Genomic DNA, 19,130 nt, shown 5'->3' with positions numbered 1-19,130 from the left:
GTTTCAAAAGGCCAACAAAATATGGACAGTGTGTTGTCTTCTAACACTTTTTCAAGATGTTTTTGTTAAGGATGAACACTGAATATACTATGATTGGATAGTACCTGATACGATAATATTGACCCGATCTGCACATCTCCTAGACGTGTTGATACTTTAGGAATGTTTGATGCAATTCTGAACTCTAGGGGTGTTCCCTTCAGACTAGAGAGATGAGACATGTCCTTTTCTTCCTAAATGTGGAAGAAATGTAATGAAATAATCGTGTTAAAAAATGTTGTTTCTGTGTTTACTTCATGTCAGTGCCTAATTTAGGCATCTATAATTTTTGCACATATTTTCAATGCACACCTTATTACTTGTTCAATTTGATGACATTATATTGTAGATTTACATGATTAAGTTTCTATTATGTATCAATTCAAGTATGTTGTATCAGCATAATGAATAAAAATAGTATTAAGCTATATTTTTTGCTGTGTTTATTTTAATCTGGAAGTAATAAATAGTTAACTCTATGTTCCATCAACAGCCAGATTTTAAACAAGTATTTCTGTTGGTAAATTATTTGTATTTTAAATTCATACTTTTTTGTTTATATCTGTCTGGCACACCACTGGCTTCCTTTTCCTACTCTCTGTCGGTCTAGCAACCACATCATGGTTAAGTGGCACTGGTTTTATTTTTGATCCCTTTGGCACATGCCATTGCTGACGTATGCTTGTGCAGCTCAACTGGTCAGTAACAGTGGTGAAGTTAAGTAGTTTGAAACCCTGTAGGGACTTAATTAGCCAAACTACATGGGAGCAATGCCCACTGACCCTGCAACAATACATATATATTTTTCAGATGTCATACACATTAATTAGTAAAATAAATGCTATTGGTGCATATATCTGAAACATACTGCTTACACCACTCAGTGAAATGCCAGAGGAAGTGTTTATATATTATTTATTAGATTTCCAAGCAACATGTGTCAAAGTTACAAAAATAAATATTAATTTTTCTAAAAATAAATAGTAATATAATTTATGCAAAGTCTATTCAATGAAGACATTGCACCATTGTCATCCAAAAGTTTCCAGAGTCCATCCAACATGACGTTGTACACCGAGTGGAATCAAATAAGTATGATGATGCGAGTTGGGGTATTTAAAAAATGTGATGTCACAAAACCAACACCAGCGCCATCTACAAGATAAATAATTTAAAATGCAGTGTCGTGTTGTTTTTCTAATGTAACAGGATTTCAAACCAATTTTAATTTTGACAATTTTTATTGGTTGGAAGTGTCAAAGCTTTGTGACATCTAACGAGGGTGCTGAGTTATTATCACGGGGCCGAGGTACAAAACATCCGCCCAAATTACGTGACGTCATATGGATGACCCCTGACTAAAATTATTGATCACTGTGGACATTTACAAAGGTGGCCAGGTCATAAACTGGGTCAAGAGAAAAGGACCTTTGGTGAAATCAACAGCTAACATGATACTACGATTTTTATTTTCAACAGCTGCAGCTTTCATTGTGAGATTACAGCACGCTAACACATTTAGGTTGACCTTATCCAAATATATCCATTTAAGTAATTTAACATTTGTTTTTGCCGTATGTACTTCTCGAACAGTGTGTATATGATGACATTCTAAAGAAATATGGTTGAATGAGGATCCAAATAAAGTGAATACTTGCCATTTTAAAGTATGTGCAATCAAATTGTAAACAATAACACACATTACTTAAATAGTCGGTACCGAACACCTACATGACCTGTATGACTTATAACAGTTGCCATTACTTCAGGGTATTAAAAGTTAAGACATTAAAAATAGTTCATAAAAAAAATACAAAACATTAAATCTTACCCCGCTTTACATGAACAGTATGCATCTTCACACTTTTTCTCAATAATTTCGATGTGCAGACGATGCGAAGGCTGGTTCTTCTTCGTAGATGCCCAGCATCTGGTTTCTACGCGAATCTTACTGTCAAACTCCAAAACTTTGATCTCGTGTATATATCCTTGCGTAAAGTAGTTCAAACCCTTCTGCAACACTTTACTGTAAAGTTTCTTTTGATTAGGAAGGTATTTAAGTGAAGTATTATCGGGAATACGCGAGAGAGAATCTGACATAGTGCCTGTATTCTGTGATGATTCAGCCATTTTAATGGGAAGCTTGGGGTTCGTAGTAACAGTCTCTATGGGGGCGGAGCTTAACTAGTCATTTCGGATCTATGCATTCAAATTAAAGAAAGGACAATAGAAATGTCCAATTTAACTAATGCCATTTTGCCTCATGTTTGTGGCCCTGTGCGAATGTTAGCTGTTCAAGTCAGGGCCGCTGCTCACATGTTGATTTACCGGACCTCTTTATTAGCGGGAAATCCAAAAAAGATATTTTGTGTCGGCAAATGCGATGCAAAAACTTGGTTAATATAACATGCACTTGCTATACCACGTTAGGAAAAAATAATCTAATTGATAACTATACAAAATGAATTTTCACTGAAATATCTAAATATAACGGAAAACCTTACTTATTTAATAACATTGAAAGCATCTTATAAAAACTCACCACATGTTTCAATATGGTAATTTTAACTAAAATTTGACAATAAGATTTTTTTAAATATGCATCCTATTTTTATCTTTGATATTTTTGTCATCATTGTTTTATTGCAGTTCATACGCGTATAAAAGAAATGAAATGCATTACAGAACATCATAAACGATCGAATTATACATATTAGACTAATTATCAAATTCCAATCTTTCGTCACTTGACATTTATTTCAGGGGTACGAACCATGAACATACTTCAGAAAATAATCAAATCTCGATACATTTGTAAAAACGTTAGCTTGCAAAGAATTTTGAGAGTTTGTAAACATTTTTCAACTATGAATAAATTAAGCAGATATACATGAACACTTTCTTTGCCGAGTTTAATAGTTTCAAACAATATTAAAATATAAGCATTACAATTCACGCTAAGGGCACGAACCACGGCAGATCCAGGATACGTTTCTGAATGCTTGTCATATTTACTACGATCTGTTTAATTTTCAAAATAAGGATGTAATGTCCCTATATGCCACATGAAAAAACGAGGCTGTAAAGTTGTTGTTAAGGGTTTAACGCCATTTTTCAGCACACGACAGGCTATACATGGCGGCCATTATTAATGGTGGAGGAAGAACCCGGGAAAACCCCTGAAAGAACCACCGACCCACGAGAAGCTACTGGCAAGCTTTCTCACATACTCAGATTGGCCGAATCCGAGACTCGAACACACGCAGACAGAGGTGAGATGGCAGAGATGATCCGTAACGGAGAGCGCTTTAGACCACTCGGCTACTCGGGGCCCCTCTGTAAAGGAAGTAGTTATTAGTTGAACTAAAATGGCATACGATCAAAACAAAAAATCGGATTAAGAAGGAAAAGCTAATTTACACTTATATCCTCAATGAAATTTGCAATTATGGTATCAAAAAAGAGGAAAATTTAATTTATCTCGGTATATGTATGGAACATCTTCAAACGTTTTGACATTATTAAGTAACTGAGATTCATTTTCGAAAATCAAGGAAAATACTAAAATAAATATTTGCAGTCAAGATTTACCTTGCTTACTATCATCATTTATCTCTATCATTGAACACTGAAATATAGTATCATCTTCGTGACATCATGCATTGTATAAGTAATATGTCGATCTAACCATCAATATGTTTTTGTATTGAGCCTTAAAAGGAGATTAAAATGTAATTTGAAAGACAAAGTCACGCAGACATAAGCCTTAGTATATACACATGAATGAAATTGGTGGGATTCAAAGTAGGAAGCGATCATAAGTATAAAACATGGTTGTTAAAACCTTTCTGACCAAATCTATAACAGGCAATATACTCCATGACCGGATAACTGTTTAAAATATATACATTGGTTGCATAAATATTAACCGACGTGTAAAACACCCCACTCAATATAGTCAAAGGATGCACATATAATGCTCACTTTGACGCTTTACTCACTTAATGCATAAGGTGACAAGGATGACAATATATTCCACATTTAAATAGTAATTGCAAACAATGAAACTCTTGACGGTAGAGATTTACTTTAATATTTTTTACTGCTTTTCTGAAATGACGCTCAGATACTTAGTCATTTCCTAAAAAGTGTCATTGCTGATGTTGATATGCATGGTCTTCCAATCAACTTTGATATTCACTAATGCAATCTTTGAAAAGCAGAACTATACACAGACAAGGGTATATATATAGAACAATAGCCTTATAGTGGGACCAATTTGCATGTACAATTAAGTTACTATAGATGCAAAATTCTGGTTCAATTTGTTGATAACAATCAAAATAAATACTTGTCTACCTGTTACTTGTAAGATTTTCAGTGGGAAATTAATCGATCTTTCAGATATGAAAAATGTTACCATGGACGGTGGCTTAAGAAATGTGGATTTCGTTTTGTTGGATGGTACGTGGTATATTTTGGTTAATATCTTTGAAATCAGATATATAGCTCACCTTTCACAGAGCAATCATAATCACCGAATCAATATTTCTTACCTGTATTTTGAAATGTTATGCTTGAGAAAGTGATCACTTAGGTCTCTTCCACTTTGCGTAATCCTGATGACCCCGCATGATTTTCGGTTCCACCATTTTTATTCAGTGAATATTTTGGATGAAAATATATTTCAATCATAGAATGACAGCTTCATTTGAGAAAATCAGAAAAAAAATATTAAAATAAATCTCTGCAATGAAGACTTACATTGTTTGCTATCACCATTTACCTTTCTTCAATTTAAGATTGAACAATATCATCGTTGTTTTATTATGCATTGATTGGCCAAAGGTCAAAGTGACCATCTATATGTAACGATCAGAAAGATGTCCAGACGTAAATCAAACACAATTTCAGATATGATTACTGTTGCCATGAAGGGAGAGTAGAGTAAAATGTATTGATTTCACTATGTTGAGTTGGGTGTTTTTCACATTGGTTATTATCCATCTAAACAGATATATAGGTTGCAGACACTTTGCCTTTCATAGAGTAATTATGTTCACCAATTTTATATTTCCAAACAATGTTTTGATATATTATACTTCTGATTTGATCGCTTAGGCCTCTACCACACTGATAAATGCTGATAACTCCTTTTGATTTTCTGCCTCACCAATTTTATGCACCTAATGTTTCGAAATGTTTCGAAACTTCATAATTGTTTACTTAAATGGCTTATTACTAGCTTATCTTAGTTATAAATTGTGTGCCTTTTAGAGGAACTTTAAGTAATTTCTGTATGTTAAATATCTCTTTTTGAAGTAATACATGCACATATGGATGATCACACAGACCTTTTACTGAAACCAATGTAACATGCCTCATCCCAGTTTGAAGAACTAGTAGACAAATATATCCGAGATTTAAATATGAAACAATAATAGATTATAATTTCACCTGATAGTCTAAAATTAGGAATTTAGAGAGGGGCCAATTTACGAAACTATCCCCTGTTACCTCAGTTATATATACCTTTGCGTGCTGTTCTCATATTGTTGTCAGCTTCAAATTTACGACAAGTTATATCACACCAGTGAAAATTATTAATATATACGTGCAATATTTCGAACATCGTAATGCTAAGTAAAACTGACATGATCTTTTACCAAAGGAAAAAATTAGGTTTTGCAACAGTGGTTCACTAGAAATACAATGAGTGGGCAACGTCAGTAAATTATAATCTTATTCCAACCGACCGCATAAATTTTTTCACATTAATCTTAAAACAACACGTTATATGTTTTGACCCCAAGACAATCATCAGTTCAAGTCCATTTATGACAATCTCTTCTGGGGGGAATATTACCTGCATTGGTTCCAAATGAGATTTTAAAAAAGTTCACAGTCATGAAAACTGTATAATCTCTAATACATGCTGTAAAGTTACTGGGCAGACGTCAAAAATTATCTAATTGTATTATCCCATCTCATATGGTTCTTGTCTTGAAGAAAAGTGAATAAATTGGGTACCACAGTTGCTCAATGGTTTGGAATATACAGCTTTTTTGTGATACACGAGATGCCATAAAATTAAAAAGACACAGCATGATTGATCTCTACTTCACACAGCTTTTATGAGATAAAGGAAAACAAAGGAAACGTTAAAATACTCACCTGTCATGAAGACGATTGGAATGACACCCCAAACATGCAAGGCAACAAATCTATTGACATTATGTACATATACTAAGCTTGATCCATTTATGTCAAATGGCTGTAAATCTATATATCATAAAGGTAAATGTAATTAAAACCTGATGCGACACGTGTTTTAGTGATGATATATAGTTATCATATTGATCATTCTTTCATCTCAAATGGCTTTAAAATTACGAAGTGGAAGGAAAATGTAAAGGTAAAATTCAAAATATATCAACATGACCTTGAGAATGACATTGACCACCAATTTGTAATATAAGACAACTTTCTAGCGATGATGAATTAGTATATAAAGTTTCAGCCGTCAATCTAGACCGGCTGAAAAGTTTGACAGCAGAAGGAAATGTTTAATGAGATATTTGCAACAAAAAGGCGTGACCTTGAATTTCAAGATATGACCTCTAATCTGACACACCCTATTGTGACGATGATGACCGTGCATTGAAGAGGGCGTCTCCAGTATGGTATGTGACACATCTTCTAGCGATGATGAATAAGTATATCAAATTTTATCCTCTCTGTCCAAAGTATTGGTATAAAGCAATTTTATATAAAATACTCGATAGATGACGAATTGCTACACATTAATAATTAGTGACATATGAAAATAACGATAGAACGTATCAATAATCCCCGTTTTCTAAATGAATTTAATAATGGTACACATTTTCATCGTAATCCTTTCTGCTTTCTGACCCCCTCCCCCCCATTCATGCCTAACGCACAAACTAAGCAGAAATGTGGAGTGAGAGAGAAAAGGAATATAGACTGGATTAAAACATGATACAAAGTTGCAAATCATGTCGACATTATACGGTAAATTTATCGGTTACGTGGTACACATACTGTGATGTATTTAATGTTTTGTTGTTGTTGTTGTTTCTTAAACATACTATAATATTCTAAAAATAGATTATTATTAATTAGAAATGAACATGTCCAAAGGCTGCTGTCTCTGTCTGTCTGTCTGTCTCTCTCTCTGGACCACCGTAGCAAGAGATACGGGCTAAAAGGCTAAAATCTATAAAATGAAAAGCGTGGAGGATTTTTGTTTGTGTCATCCCACGATGTCTCTGGACTTACGAATGATGGTAAAAGTTAAGTCAAACCGACCAAAGGATGAGAGAGACAGAGAGACAGAGAGACAGAATTTTAAAGTCAAGCCGACCAGAGAGAGAGAGAGAGAGTTTATAGTAGGTGGTAAGGTTACTAAAGCAAAATAATGACTTAGATCAACTGTAAATATATTAAAATATTTTTATTGCCTCTTGTTGGTTCGTCATTTCGCTTAGTTTCTATTCCACATTAATTTACATACGCCGGTACGTGAAAGGCAGCGTTCAAGTGAATGGCGTGGCTAACCATGTTTTTGTAGTGCTCTACTTTCTTCATTAAAACCATCTTTCATGTTCAAATCGTAAATGTCTACTACATTGATGTAATCAATGTGAAGAAAAATAGAAACAAAACAAGAAAACAATCAACTTATAAATATGCAAAGGTGATTGTGAATAGCCACAAAAGGCATAGAACTACACACTCGGGGATGTGATTAGTTCATTCACTCAGTCAATATACGGCTGCATGTAGTAAATCTTAATTCCGTTCAAAGAGCAAATATATGTATTTGTATGTGATATAAATAAGATACATGTACATTATGTACGATGTATCAATGATATACCACTCGTTGTATACATTTTTCGTTTAAAGAAAACTCGGCAAACCTCGTTTCGTGTTAAGGAAAAATGTATACATCTCGTGATATATCATTGATACAGCGTATATATATATATATATATATATATATATATATATATATATATATATATATATATATATGACGTTACACATTGACATTTACACACACGCAAATGCAGCCAAAAAGCAGGAATAGTTTTTGTTCCATAAATCATAATGAACACTTGTATACCTAAAATGCTTCCAAAATAAAACACCAGGATAAATAATTGGAACCTCTTTCACACGTTTTCAAACTAGAAAGCTACGACGTGTGATTCAGACAGGGGTTAAAAATGAACTGAAAAAGACACAGTTATTGAGTAAACATGGTGGAGACAATCAAACTTTAAAATAATTATTTTATGACATTGAAGTATATTGGAAGATCATCGTTCAAGCAATTCAACAACTTGGTTAGGCAAACGTACAACTAGACTTAACAATTAGAATTGGAAAGAGACTGACCCAAATGGGAGAACAAGTTGAGCCCATACATATTTACCACTGTACAAGGCCACTACATATTTTGAACAGATGTTAAATGAATGTCATAGACCTTCGACATTTTACAATCAAATTCTGGACAGAAAATAAGCGAATGTACACGATGGATACTACCAAAGCAAACTTTTCTCAAAAAAGGAAAAAATTAAATATAGATATATATTTTATGCAACTAAATCTGTTTTAAATATACCTGCGATTGTTGAGATATAACATCAAAATATAGCTAAGATATTACGCACTTAATGGTTTAACCGATGACCGTTTACAACAGAGGTCGGAGGTCAGTGCGATATTTGAAAATGTATTGGATATATTGTATCTGTAAATTGTGTATGAAATATTAGCAACAGAACTATGGTGAAGCTGACAGAATAACTAACAAAGAACGTTAGCATGTTGATTTCAATATGATGACCGAATGTCTACAAAGATGGAAGATACTACTTATTAGACAGAAAAACAATTTGCTTCACAGATAAACCAACATTACTGGCGGATCTCTATATAAATCTACATGAATGTTTGTTTGGGTTTTTTGTGGGGTTTTTTTTTCTTTCTTTCTCACTATACAAGCAAAATTATCAGGACATAAATTGCTCTGTTACAAAGTAGGTAACTCGATAGACATAATGTCTGAAGAAAATGCGGTGGAAACGGGTAGGTTTACCGTACCTATGAATTGCAAGCTAACTAACAATTATTAATATATTTTTTCCAGCCGTTTAAGAACATTTCGGCGATGTTTCGTTTGAAAATTACATAAGGTAACACCTAAAGCCATTGATGTCATCTACGTCACATTTTCTTTACAGCCTGATCGTGCAATCATTCAAAGCAGTTGCTATGTTACATGTCAACAGTGTACCTTTTTGAAATCCATGAAAACGGCCCTTTCTAATCAAAGAAATCAAATGATAGCCTTAGGAATAAAATGACACCGTAAATACTCAAAGGTAAGGATAAGTTAACACTATCAAATTTATTTTTTATCGATTAGTAAAATATCGGGAATTCTTCTTTGATCTATTTTTAAACGTTCCACATATATTTTTTCTGTACTTATTTTTAAGAGCAGAAACATATATATTGTAATCTATCTAGTTAACCAATGATATTAATTTATTTATTAGTTTGATATTGGAAGTAATTCGGAGGACTTCATAAGTAACGAATCCGCTATTGTTGTGATTCTATGTATACTTTGTCTTAAAATCTTCCGAAAATGGAGGAATAAAAGAATATCAATCAATCTCTCTCTCCACACGAAAAACAAATCTTTTCAAAAGTACTGGATCAAAAATTATCGTGTTGGTCACGGAAATAATAGATACAAAAGAAAGAATGACTAACAATAGTGCAAAGCTGGTTTCAAACCTTCCCAAGCGCTTTCAGAATATATCGATTCCTTCTTCAAAGGCACAAAGCTACAAAAAAAACAACAACGATTACACAGACTAAACCAGAACACAAAAATGTAAGTACTATACAGTATATACATGATATTTGATGTAGATATGTACATATACAATACAATGAAATAATAAATAAACGTTATTTGTAAGGCGTAAAAGTAGCAACATTCAGTCTCGTTCAGCCTTGTTAGTTTTATATATTATTGTGAATAATTATTAACAATTTAGTGACAATGGGGGATTAACATTAGGCTGATATTTCTTGCGGCGCTGTAGTGTGTAACGGGAAGTTAACACAGTGATGACACTAAGGCGTCTGGCCGGAATTTAACATGAAGATCGTTCTCTGGTCTCTGACGGTAATTTAACCTCGAGATGGGAGCGCCTTATCATAAATAACTAAAAGGGTATGCCAACATATACAATATTCCATCAACACTCCATTTTTTAACGGCAACGACTTAAACGTAATGATCAACGATAAGGATAAGAATATACACACTATATTACCACCAACACCCAGAACTACCAACCAAAAGAAAAAGATTTACACATACTATGCCATCAACACGCCGTTCTGAGGAACCATCACCTATTCTTATTAACCAACGAAAAGAGGTAGTTACTTACACACACTATACAAACAAGCACATATATACTAAGGTACATGGGTGAAAGGAGAGAAGCGATACGAGTGTTTACATACATACGTACGTGCGTGCGTGCGTACGTACGTACGTACGTACATACATATATACATACATACGTACGTACGTACATACATACATACATACATATACATACATACGTACATACATACATACATACATATACATACATACATACATATACATACATACGTACGTACATACATACATACATACATACATATACATACGTACGTACATACATACATACATACATACATACATACATACATACATACATACATACATACATACATATACATACGTACGTACATACATACATACATATACATACATACATACGTACATACATACATACATACGTACATACATACATACATACATACATACATACATATACATACGTACGTACATACATACATACATACATACGTACGTACGTTATCTCACCTCTGGGTCGCTGCAGTCTACATGTAAAATGGATGACGAAGACACAGTGCTCCTGTTTTTGACGATCAGACGTTTTGTCGCTCACTTTAAAATCGGAGGATGCAGCCATAACTCTCCATCAGTTTCAAATATTTCGAACACAAGACATTTTATACGAGTTTTGCTGTTTTCATAGTGCAAAAGACATATTTGCATTTCAGTGTTTAAAAAATAAATCTTTTATATCTATCGTACAAATTATTTTTATAGTTTAGAAGAAAAAAAAACTTGTTTGTTGTATCAATTGTTTTCTTTCGTAATACAAGTAATTCACTTTTCAAAAGCTGAAGTCCGCGTTTCTTTTTCTTTAATGGTAAAAAATTACATTCAAAAGCAACAATATGCAAGTTTGCTTCTGTTTTTATTTTTTTTCTTAATGGTAAAACTTATCACATTTCAGTAACCAAAGATTATATATTTCTTTAATGATTAAACATATTTACCTTTACAAAATAAAAGTTTATATTTTTATTTCATGGTAAAAACTATTTATATTCTTTTAAATCGCGATTATTCTTTTGTGGCACAAAATTCTAATTTTTCAAAAATAAAAAAACGTTCATATTGTTTTCTTCACGGCTAAACAATTCACATCTCAAAAATCAAAGTTAATATGTTGTCCTTTCATGGTAAAAATTATTTACATTCGCAAAAAGCTCCTGTTTTTCTTTTCTTGTTGGAAAAAACAACAGTACATTTACATTTAAAGAAATCAACGCGGCTCATGCTTGTACTTTGTTATGACTATATGGTATTTAACGAAATAGCAGAAAGAAGCGAAAACATTCAAACCAACAAGTTTAGTAAAATTCAACAAACAATTTATTTCCCTAGAATTCAAAATTGAAAATTGAAAAGACACTTGAAGTATTATGAAATAAATTCAAAACAATCCTAATTGTTCTTTCACAAGTCCAAAAGTATAGAATATTCCCAATAAATTCTGATAGTATCGAATTTCCTGGTGTATCACAATCATATAATCCAGAATATCTTTGAATGAGTCCTCTATAATCCCAAAATAGTGTTTCAGTCCAAAAAGTCACTGAGCCCTTTGTAATTTTAATGAATGATTTCAATAAATGATTCCTCTCAAATTATACTAACAAAACTAAAAACTCTCATCATAGATTTCCAAAGACTGATATAAAACAGGAATGAATACTTTGTTGACAAAACCTCTATTTATAAAAAAATTTGTCACCTGATCTACGACGCAACAGAATGTTCTGAAAAACTGGTCATTTCTACTTGGAAACTTCAAACAAATTGTAAACAAGTTTGTTTCTAGAATCCTTTGAACTTACAAAAAGTTAGGTCAGCATCGTATTTACAACTTACAATCATGGATAACAGATATATATATATATATATATATATATATATATATATATATATATATATATATATATATATATATATATATATATATATATATATATATATATATATATATATATATATATATGTATGTATGTATGTATGTAAACATGTCGTTTCACTATCATCGTTATCTTAAAGTACGATCTACAATCATGGACAAAAGTTAAGCACACAATAAAAACATACTTAACATTTTCACGGTGCAATAAATTTGCATTTCGTTAAAAGAAAGTTCGTGTTTCCTTTCTTTCATCAGACACACACACACACACAAACACACATGCACACAAACACTCTATCCTTAGCATAACCAATCACCTCTTGTTTACATATTTCGAATCCGAGACTTTTACAGTCAAGTACATCCTTCCAGTCATAAATTTGCTTATGTTGCCAACGTGCTTTACATACTTCTTGGTAAGTATGAAGAATAGATATAGACGACGAATGTCTTCTTCGCATGTGAGTAGAGAAGGCGTATTCATCAGTGTTATTAGCACTTTTAATACAATGAATATTTTGTTCACATATAATTCTTTTGACTGTCATGTCTTATATCAACATATTTAGTATTAATCTGTCATAGTCTTTTCCGATAATCAGTCTTCTTACACTGTTCAGATATCAACAATTTAGAAATGTTGGAATAATTTCTCGTTTATGTTTCATCTAATTCTGTACAAACGCTTTGTAAATGGGTTCTCGCAACTCAGATGTAAACTACGAATCCTCTCCTCTTCTGGAGTATATACAAGAATCATAAATTGGACCAACGAAGAGAAAAAAGCGACGATCTGGAATATTCAATGTAAACAGTATATCTGCACTCCCATCCGTGATGTTTCACACCACAACTGAAACACTGTATTGGATTGCACTATCCCAAGGCGAAAAATCCTACTGAAGTTAAAGTGTGTAACATGTGTTGAAGGCATAATGTGTGTGATGGATAGTAGATAAACGAGTGTTGTACTGCAAGTAGTGATGTTGATCAATATATTGTAACGAGTCTAGGCTCTTACAAAATGTAACAGAAAAAAAAGTGAAAACAACATGCTTTGTAAAATTTAACAAATAATTTATTTCCCTAGAAGATCAAGTGAAAAATGAGGAAAAAATTATGGTTTTACGAATAAAATCCAAAAATAATCCAAGAATTAAAAAATTGAAGTCCTAATAACAAAAAGTCTTGAATGAAACTGATTTCGAATCCCGGTGAAATCCAAAATGGAAGACGATGACGTCATTAATAGTCAGCGAAGTGCTGCAGTGTCAACAGTCACAGAAAATATTATTCCAGTTTTGAATTCTGTATAAATTTCAATAAATATCCTTGTCCAAGAATTAATTTAGAGTACTTTTGTTTTTTCCAGGGAAAATAATCACTGGAAATCCAATAATTTGAAGAAAATAAAATCTCAGCCCAAACTGGTCACAACAGAACAACTTAACGTGTCAAAAGTCTAAAGCCCACTCCCTACTTCCGTATAAAACATTAGGCATAAGGCTAACTTAAGACGCAAAACAGATTCCCGGATGGGGGTCAAGAGTTCAACCTTCCAGAAGAAATGGAAGTTTGTTATATGAAAATTATCACGTAGTCCAGGTATGTCATTGGCTCAATTTAACAATTCTTGCTCTTAGAAAGAAAATTAAAAATAAAAGGTTGTTTACCAAAACTGCCACTGATTTTGAAACAAAGTCAGGAACTAGATCAGCATTAGATACAATGTCTCTATTATTAGCTATTTACGTCAAAAATAAAAATAAAAATCAGTCAGAACTGAACTCTGTTCTAGACAATATCAAACCCAAAGTTACATTACAATAGCATGTAATAGAATTTTATTTTATTTTATATTAAAAACTAAAAAACAAACAATTAAATTAAATATACATACCAATATTTATGTTAAATTCAAATTCTGCCCCATAGTGACTTCCAGTGTTAAATTTCCAAAAGCTCAATAGTGACCTAAACACTGTTGTTAAATTTCCATAAGCGGTACAGTGATCCAGAAAGAATCACGTTCATGCCCTTTACCCTACATACATAATAATTTTATATTCTATTTGTGTTTTGGTACTGACAGAAGCATAAACTATGTTAATGTGCGATAATGGTTGACACTGGACTATATTTTGTAATCAGGACTATGTGCCGAGAGAGACTCCAAATTACATTAAGTTATCTGTCCCTATATCTAAAGAGACCCTCTATACTTATGAAGATACACTCATTCAGTTGCCATCTGTGAAGATGGAAGGGACACGATAAATGTCACTTTTAGTCAGAAATTTACATAGTCGATAGAAAGTAATTTTCCAACAAGGCTTCAGGTTACTCCTCTCACACTAAAAGTCAAGATGCCAGTTATGTCTGTTAACAGAAATACTATTGAGCTCTAGAATATCCAAAACGACAAATGAAAGACAATTCCAAGACATTAGAAAAAAAAAGAAACAAACTATCACATCCATCTTACCATTATCAAGAAAAGGGTTCTACAGTATCCAAGAAAGCTAAAACAAAAGAGAGAAAGAGGAGAAACAATTTCAGAAAAATAAACAGAAGAAAAAGTCATTCTAGCAAAGATAAATAATAGAGGCAAGAAAAGCAGAAGAACCCATGCCAATGAAGAAATTCAGATCTTCAAACGTGGACTGACATATTTTGAATGTGATTTCTCTCGTAACGATGAGAAAATGGAAACGTGGTTTTGTGAACATTAAGGCTATCTATTTTCTTCTACAGAAACCTAGTGTGTACAGATAGTAAAATAACACTATACTTGATTTCTTCTTAAGTACATGTATGACGCCATTAGTTTTGCTGTTTTCAGACTCAAACAGAAAATAACACTTTGCCCCCCCCCCCATGTAATATTTGTGACCAAAACTTAAATATCCAACCTGGCTGCTTTAATAGCGTCTGTTGTTAGGAAATAAACCTTTTTGTCAGTAGCATAGGTCACATTTTTAGTGCGATTCTTAATTCAAGGATAGAAATTGGGATTTCGTCTGACCTTGCAATATTTTCACTCATTATCTTCAATCTTGGACAAAAAGGTACGATTTGTAACCTTGGGCAAGTCAAAGTCAGTCGGTGTGTTTATTAAGCGACAAGAGGTATGTTGCAACCTTACGGTAAAAGGAAAAACTCTTAGCTTCATTATGCCTAATTCTGACTTTGTTTCATAATGTGGCAAACATAACTCTGGTCTCAGCAGCTCATGGGTACAATTTTATTCAGCGTAAGGGAGATTAAAAACAAAAGCAAACATTTAAAACATTGAGAAAAGCCGAAGCCAAGATACATTTTCTTTCTGCGTACGGGTGGTTAGAAAAAAAAACAAGCAAACAAACAAGCAAAAAGTAATCAACATTTGTAACGGTGGAAAAACCGAGGTCAAGTCAGTGTAGGGTTGGCAAAATCGTACAATTTATAATATGACTTAAGAACTAGATCTTCTCTGACTTTATACTGTGTTATATTTGGAAAACAAAACTTGCTGTGTTGTTTTAGTGAAAGCATTAAATCTAGGACAGCACAACTTATAAACCGCACTTGGGTTTAATACCGGATTAATGTTAATGCTGTTTATGATTGGAATTGTTAAAAGTAAATCAATTCCCTTATTCTTAAATGTGTTCATTCTTCTGTCCATCCAATTTAATGCCTACAGAAAGCTACTCTTTTCTATCTTCTTTCACTCTGTATGTGATAGTGTAAATATTTCTACATGTTCTTCTCTAATTGCACTTCGTTGGTAGGGGTTCCAGGAATTGCAAGGGTGGTAGTGGGTGGTAGTTTTGTTTGATTTTATTTTTAAACAGGGTTTAAATTCTATTTTCGTACCCTTCTTTTTCTTCCCACTCTTTATGATCAGTAAATGGTAGGTGGTGGGGAAGTTATAAAGGGGTATTGGTTTTACTTTGCTATAAAGGGATAATAGAGAAGTTATAAGGGAACAGGGAACTTCAATTTTTTATAAACGATTTGGGGTATTGGCATTAAATTCACTGTAGATACCAGAGTGCCATTTTAAAAACAAAAATTATAGCCTCATTGTTAAATTCCCGTTAAATATCATAATAATGTTACACGCATACGGGTATTTACTTGACCGAGCGGTTGTCAAACCCTGGCGCGATTGTCGCTAGAAGCTATAAGTTTACCCGACTTTCCGAAGACTTCCATACAACTTCAGTTGTAAATTAGAAAGCCCGACGTGTCCATTCTATACCTAAATTTTCCTCTAATTAATGCAAGACCACAGATAAAGCAAACTGCCAAATATTTATCAACCACACATCTTCATCATGTTTCCGTACCGCCAACGTTCACGCCTTAGAAAATATATGAGTATCCCCTAACACTGGGAACTATTTTAACTCCGCCACCTTAGGCCAGTCAATGTATGCTTTCCAGGCACATTTCGCCAATATAACTGCACCATATTCGCCCACATGGCGACATAAACGGTGTCTGCCAAGTCCCTTCTTAGTTATTCCCTTGTGTAATTTACTGGTTTAATACCGTAAACACTGCCCTTGCAGTCAAACTACCAATGTACACCACTAGATTTTAATATGGACTATCTTACGACAGAGATATTCATTCGGTTTTGGCCAGAATTCACTACTAGTGAACCATGGAATCATGGAAACACACTAACACTTCACTCCGTGACGTTTGCTCCTAATAATTGGCTCATTATTTCGGGCTAGGAATATTTTCATAGCGCCGAATTCCAATAATCACACAAGTAATCACACAAATCTAAGAATTCCTTAAAACGGGGCGCTATATCCAAATGCGCATACTCCATATTTATTACAATACCATCTTGTGTTAAATTCATTTTAGATGCCATAGCGTCACAAAACAAATGTTTATCCTGTAGACAATCTTGTCAATATAAACCCACAATATGGCCACCAAAAGCCTGATTTAATATAAGATTTCCCATCATGTCGCCTAAGTTTCTTCCAATATACTAGGATGTCATAGTAAGATAAACTGTAATTTACCACATTTGCTCCCAAAAATTAAACCGACTATTCAATTGAATAATTTCTTTTGTGAGCTCATAAACACTTTTCCCGTGATATTATTCCTTTTTGGCAATGTTTTGATCAACACCTGAAAATAAAATCCACATTTTTCTTCAAATATTTTATCCCGCAAAAGTAGCCATTTATTGCATGACAGAACTTTATTTGTCAAGCAACTTCTCAATGCCTCAACTATCTGTGGATCTATCTTTCGATCAATTCTTTAAGCGTTGATGAGCCGTAAAACACTAAAATCAGAAGAAGAAAAAAACAATGCATCTACCTGTCTATCTATCAGCGGAATCTATTTATTATATTTGAACATTAGTCTGTGATCAAGTAAAAGATAGTGCAAGGCATGGCCTTATTTGCGAAAAAAATTATTAACTCAAATTCACCAATTTATTGTCCTCTCTTTTTCTCTTGCTTTCGAAAGCTCATAAATTTATGTTTGAAATAATCTTGCGCTTCCAAATTTACCTTCAATTAGTCTCATATAACTGATTCATGCTTCAGTTTAAATCCACATACACTATTGCTCCCCATCCACTGTTTTGATTTCATATGCTCACAAATTTCTGTTAGAAAATACTTGCGTCGGAAATTTACCTTCGATTAACTCTCCTGCTTAATACTTTATGTCTTCTCGCTGGTTTACCGCGAATCTCTCTCTCTCTCTCTCTCTCTCTCTCTCTCAGTGATTATTGCTTGTACAATCAGTGCAAGAATATTTTGTTCCAGTCCATTGGGATGGGGGCTGGTTTGTTTCTTAAAATTCCAATCCATCCTCCCAAATGAATGGTAGGTCTCTAAAGTGTGTATCTTCAAATGAAACTTTGTCTAAGTGTACTCCACCACGGCTCCAAATTATATAAGAATAAAATGTGGTTCAATAACTTGCAATTGTGTGGGTACAGTGTACTTACATGTTAACACCGAGGACTTCTCTTTTCTTTTATGCATGTCAAAAATCTCGTCCGAATAAGTGTCTTTCCCATCTTTAAAAGTATTAGCTATCATCCTTAAGACGTAGTGATCAAGTACGCTGACCCCTCCCCCTTAGTATTTGAAAAGAAAACTTTTGCAGTTTATCTAATTGACCCTCAAAGGTGCAGGAGCCAAAATTAATATCACTCTTGTGCAAAATGGTCTCATACGGTGACGATAACTACCATTCAGCAGTTTATAAGAAGACAATGGAATGGCCTGGTTGATACATGACAGGTATCACAATAACCTCTTTCTCACATTTCACTCTAGCATTATATTAAACATGAATAACATGAATGGTGCATTATTCTTCCACCCTGCGAGTTAATAGAGTTAATAACCCTCTATGCAGACAGTTGTGGAATGGTTGACTGATGAATGAATTTCAAGGACCTTGACCTTGGGAAACGGTACGCAGTCTTGAACTGAACCTCCAGTGTAGAAGTCAGTCTATTTTACCCTCTTCTTAGGAGTTTATCATTCTTGAGTATTAAACTGATTTGAAATATACTCGAGAAATTCGACATACCGTGTTTGGTTAGGAACTACACTTTCATGTTTGTATTATTATGCTAAAACGCAAATGTCATATAAAAATCTGTGTAATAAATTAAGCCTTTAC

At 33.3% G+C, this 19,130-nt stretch overlaps 2 protein-coding genes across 2 annotated transcripts in view; both read right to left on the bottom strand.

Moving 5' to 3' along the window:
- Positions 1–19,130, bottom strand: part of LOC149796100 (uncharacterized) — a 206,159-nt gene that overhangs the window by 121,063 nt on the left and 65,966 nt on the right. The gene's annotated exons all lie outside the window — the stretch shown is intronic.
- Positions 44–2,220, bottom strand: LOC149796101 (uncharacterized). Its single transcript, XM_089966023.1, has 3 exons — positions 1,871–2,220; positions 588–822; positions 44–233 (listed from the first exon to the last, which is right to left on the bottom strand). The coding sequence occupies exons 1-3, from the start codon at positions 2,167–2,169 to the stop codon at positions 66–68; spliced, it is 702 nt and encodes a 233-aa protein (XP_089822149.1). The 5' UTR covers positions 2,170–2,220; the 3' UTR covers positions 44–65.

This window comes from Sinohyriopsis cumingii, chromosome 7 (assembly GCF_028554795.1).
Source record: "Sinohyriopsis cumingii isolate HCF-2022 chromosome 7, ASM2855479v2, whole genome shotgun sequence".
In the NCBI taxonomy this organism is placed as follows: Eukaryota; Metazoa; Mollusca; class Bivalvia; order Unionida; family Unionidae; genus Sinohyriopsis; species Sinohyriopsis cumingii.
The sequence above is the reverse complement of the archived record's forward strand: the minus strand, read 5'-3'. Positions and strand labels throughout refer to the sequence as shown.

What these genes read in the sequence shown, in the direction of transcription:
- LOC149796101 (XM_089966023.1), bottom strand. Translation starts at nt 2,169, where the DNA reads ATGGCTGAATCATCACAGAATACAGGCACTATGTCAGATTCTCTCTCG. An exon ending in TACTGTTCATGTAAAGCGGG is followed by an intron (nt 823 to 1,870) that starts GTAAGATTTAAT and finishes GTATTGTTGCAG; the next exon opens with GGTCAGTGGGCATTGCTCCC. An exon ending in AGACAGATATAAACAAAAAA is followed by an intron (nt 234 to 587) that starts GTATGAATTTAA and finishes TTCCACATTTAG; the next exon opens with GAAGAAAAGGACATGTCTCA.